This window comes from Monopterus albus, unplaced genomic scaffold, assembly GCF_001952655.1.
Source record: "Monopterus albus unplaced genomic scaffold, M_albus_1.0 scaffold186.1, whole genome shotgun sequence".
Taxonomy (NCBI): Eukaryota; Metazoa; Chordata; class Actinopteri; order Synbranchiformes; family Synbranchidae; genus Monopterus; species Monopterus albus.
Genome location: NW_018128066.1, coordinates 2,466,020 through 2,470,118, shown reverse-complemented (window position 1 = coordinate 2,470,118; position 4,099 = coordinate 2,466,020). Strand labels below are relative to the sequence as shown.

Genomic DNA, 4,099 nt, shown 5'->3' with positions numbered 1-4,099 from the left:
AGTCAAGTTAAGGTGGCCTCCTTCCACTGTGTTGGCAAATGGCACTGAAGTAGATAAAGATGGAATTATTTCCTTAAACTTGGTAACAGCATTGCCAGATGGACATCTGCTGTAGTGGAATTGTTTCCCACATAGAGTATAATCTATTAATTTAAATTCAAAAGTTATTAGAAAATGGTCAGACAGAAGAGGGTTATGGGGAAAAACTATTAAGTGTTCAGTTTCGATGCCATATGTCAGAACGAGATCAAGAGTGTGATTAAAACAGTGAGTGGGTTTATTTAGTTTGAGAGAAGCCAACTGAGTCTAATAATGAACAGAATGCATTGTTGAGGCTGTCATTGTCGGCATCTACATGAATATTAAAGTCGCCTACTATGATTATTTTATCTGTACTAAGTACTAAATCAGACAGAAAGTCTGAGAATTCACTTAAAAACTCTGAATAAGGAGCAGGTGGACGGTATACAATAACAAACAGAACAGGCTTTTGAGTTTTCCAGTTTGGGTGTGAGAGACTCAGGGTGAGACTTTCAAATGAGTTTATAGCTATGTTTAGGTCTAGGGTTGATTAATAGGCTTGAGTCAAAGATCGCTGCCACGCCACCACCTCGGCCTGTGTTTTGAGGGATGTGACAGTTACTGTGCCTAGGTGGAGTGGATTCATTTAGGCTGGCATATTCTTCCTGCTGTAACCATGTTTCAGTAAGACACAATAAGTCAATGTGATGTTCACTTATCAAATCATTCACTAACAAAGATTTAGATGAGAGAGATCTGATATTTAATAGTCCACATTTGATTGTCCTATTACTTTCTTCTATAAGAGGAGTCGTCTTAATTTTAATTAGGTTCTTATGAATAACTCCTCTGGAGTTGATTCTTGATTTATATAATTTAGTTGGGTGGGGGGCAGACACAGTCTCTATGGGGTACTGGGAGCGTTGGGTGGGTAGCAGCTGCAAGGAGACAGCAGAGAGGCGTGTAAGACTGCGACCCTGCATCCTGGACTCAACTCTGGGTTGTCATAATCTAGGTTGTAAAACAAACTCGTCCAGATTTCTAGATAAGAGAGCTGCACCACCCAAAGTGGGATGGATGCCATCTCTACTAATCAGACCAGGTTTTCCCCAAAATGTTTTCCAGTTGTCTATGAAGCTTATGTTATTTTGTTCGTATGTTTTGATTTTACTGCTAAAGAACATTGTAAACATTGTATGTGTAACCATTAACACGTTATTATTATGTGTCATTGTGAGCATATTAACATTCCGCACAAAACACTAGCCCTTTTTATGTTGCCTGTTGCAGGTGGGTTTATGAGGACCTTTTGCTGCCATGCCTTTTTTGTGTAGAAGGTACAAATCCAGGATGGGGAACATTGTTGACCATGCATTACGCTAACAGTGGGGGTAGTAAAGTTACATGTGTACTCAATGTCTGTGTAAAAGGGGAGAGGCAGCTTGGCAGTGAAGGGATGTAAAATTTTGATGTATTATTTCTGTTAGCAGTCAGTGAGGTTTCTCTCCTCCAGTTTTTGTTTTATTAAAATAATACTTGCATAAACCCACAACTGTAAACATTATATGGTATATACAATGCACAACAACTTTGCTTTTGTCCTAAATATGTTGTAAATGTGCAAGACTAGCAAAAGCACATTCATGCTTGGTTTACTTGATATGATCTTGCAAGCAACATCGATATGCTTGAAATTTCTGACCTGTGTGTTATATGCCATCAGCCAACTAAAAGGAACAGGTGGCATTCTGATGGTTTTGTTTGGTTTAATGTAAAAAGGCAAAGCTGTCATAATGAAGGGTCAGTTTAATGGCAATATAACTGTGTGTGTATATGTTTTATGGATGATGCCTTTTATAGCAGAATAGTGTCTAGGCCTTTGATGTTGTGTTCTGAACGCTTCATAAAAGCAGACAGTGAAAGAAAAAATTGGTTGTTAAATTATAGAGAGACAAAAGCAACAATAGCCTGAAGGCAGAGCAATCTCGACTTTATTGCACTCTTTAACTTGAGCTTGAATAGAACCTGAGCCAAGTATTTATTTTGTCATAGCATGTTAAGTTTGCATTGAAAACGAGAATTGCACAGCAAACATTGTCTGCCAGAGACAAACAGAGTGGAGAAAATTAGATATTAGATTGATGTTTCAACTTTTTTTCCATGGCCATCAATGTTTTTTTCCCACTGGTAAAATAAAAGTTTAATAAAATAAATTGGATAGTGAATATCTGGCCTTACACAGACATCTCACCCTCTGCTTTTGCTTTCCCCTATAGTTTGTGGTCCCAGCATTGACATTGGCAACGATATCAGTGAATTCAGGAGCCTGGAGAATTGCACTGTGGTGGAGGGCTATTTGCAGATCCTACTCATCGGTGACAAAAACAACAATAACATCAACCAGGAAGTCTTCCGCTCCCTCAGCTTCCCAAAGCTAACTATGATCACTGACTATCTGCTGCTATTCCGGGTGTCAGGCTTGGACAGTCTGATCTTTCCGAACCTCACCGTAATCCGTGGACGTAACCTCTTCTACAACTATGCCCTTGTGATCTTTGAGATGACCAGCCTGAAGGACATTGGCCTGTACAACCTGAGAAACATCACCCGTGGCGCCATCCGCATTGAAAAGAACCCTGAGCTCTGCTACCTGGACTCCATAGATTGGTCCCTCATCATGGATGCCGAGTTCAACAATTATATTGCAGGGAACAAGCAGGCCAAGGAGTGCAGCGATGTTTGTCCAGGCATCATGGAGAACAACCCCCAGTGCAGAAAGACCATCTTCAACAACAACTACAACTACCGCTGCTGGAGTTCCAATCACTGCCAGAAAGGTAAGTTGACTGTCAAACATGATAGTTCATCAGGGATGTGAGCTTTTGATTGTGCAGACAGTCCAGGCTTTGGCCTGATCTGTGTAGATGTGAATTTGGAAGTGTAGTGAATGACCCCATGCTTACAGCTGTGGCCTGTTACTTGTCACTTCAACCATTGTGTTTTGGCTTCGAAGAAGGAGGAAAGTGGTGGGACACTGTTATGCATGACTGGCTTGTCTGCAGAGCTTTGCTGTTATGTATGTCGGGTTTTTATCCAAGTTAAGAACACATGAAGAAAGAGAATAACAGATAACATTTCAGACTGCAATTTTGCCTCGGCCCTTGTTGTTGTTGTGCAAGGTTTTCTGAGTGTGGGAAACTGCTGGTTCCTGAATTTTATCATGGTTATTTGCTGCAGTTCTGGTTTAATTCAAATGGTCTCACCTGTCTAAACAAATGAAGTAAATGCTTCAAAGTTTAACTTAACTACTCCGAGCACAGTAAGTGTGACTCACCCTTTAATTTTGTGTTTATGACTGCAGCATTTTAGATGACTTTTTTTTGCTGGTGTGTTTCAGACAATGTGTCTTGGCTGACTGTGTGTCTGGCTGAATTGTTTCTCTGGTAACTGGTGCCTTGCTGCAGACTCAGCATGTTGATGTTTTCAGTCTTGTGACATAAAAGTGTCACAGGATTGGCCTGAATGTAAACCTAGTGATCATCATCAAACACACTTGAAGCACAGAGATGCAGGCACACACACACATAAACAGACAAATTACAGAGATGCAGATATGTCTGACAAACACACTGGCCTGGCCTGCTTTGTAAGTTGCTGGAGTAGCAGCGTGTGGGCAAGTGATGGTGGAAGGCATGTTAGATGAATGGAGATGATGTATGATCCAAGGAGTGTCATGTGGAGGAGCAGAACTCTGCTGTTTATCATTTCTCTTGTCAACAGAAAGACACTATAGGGCAGGGGTGTCAAACTCAATCACACAGGGGGCCAAAACTCAAAGCACACTTTAGGTCGTGGGCCGAACAGGATAAACATTTATTGAACAGACTAAAACTAAACGTTTTTTGAACATAAATATGAATCGAAACAGACAGGTTACAATATTATTCCAAAATAAATTAAAAATCAACCGTATTTCTGCTAAGGCTTACATTTACAAACACCTGCTTTTTGTCTGGACACAAGACGTCTCACACTTTCATCATGCAGCTCTTCAGAAACTCTCCCTCGGTAAATGTCC

At 40.5% G+C, this 4,099-nt stretch overlaps 1 protein-coding gene across 3 annotated transcripts in view; it reads left to right on the top strand.

The window, feature by feature from the left end:
* Nucleotides 1–4,099, top strand: part of LOC109969948 (insulin-like growth factor 1 receptor) — a 64,797-nt gene that overhangs the window by 12,173 nt on the left and 48,525 nt on the right. For all 3 annotated transcript variants that reach the window (XM_020617183.1, XM_020617182.1, XM_020617184.1), the window contains one exon: nucleotides 2,298–2,858. In XM_020617183.1, the coding sequence (XP_020472839.1) occupies nucleotides 2,298–2,858 (561 nt within the window). The remainder of the gene's footprint in view (nucleotides 1–2,297; nucleotides 2,859–4,099) is intronic.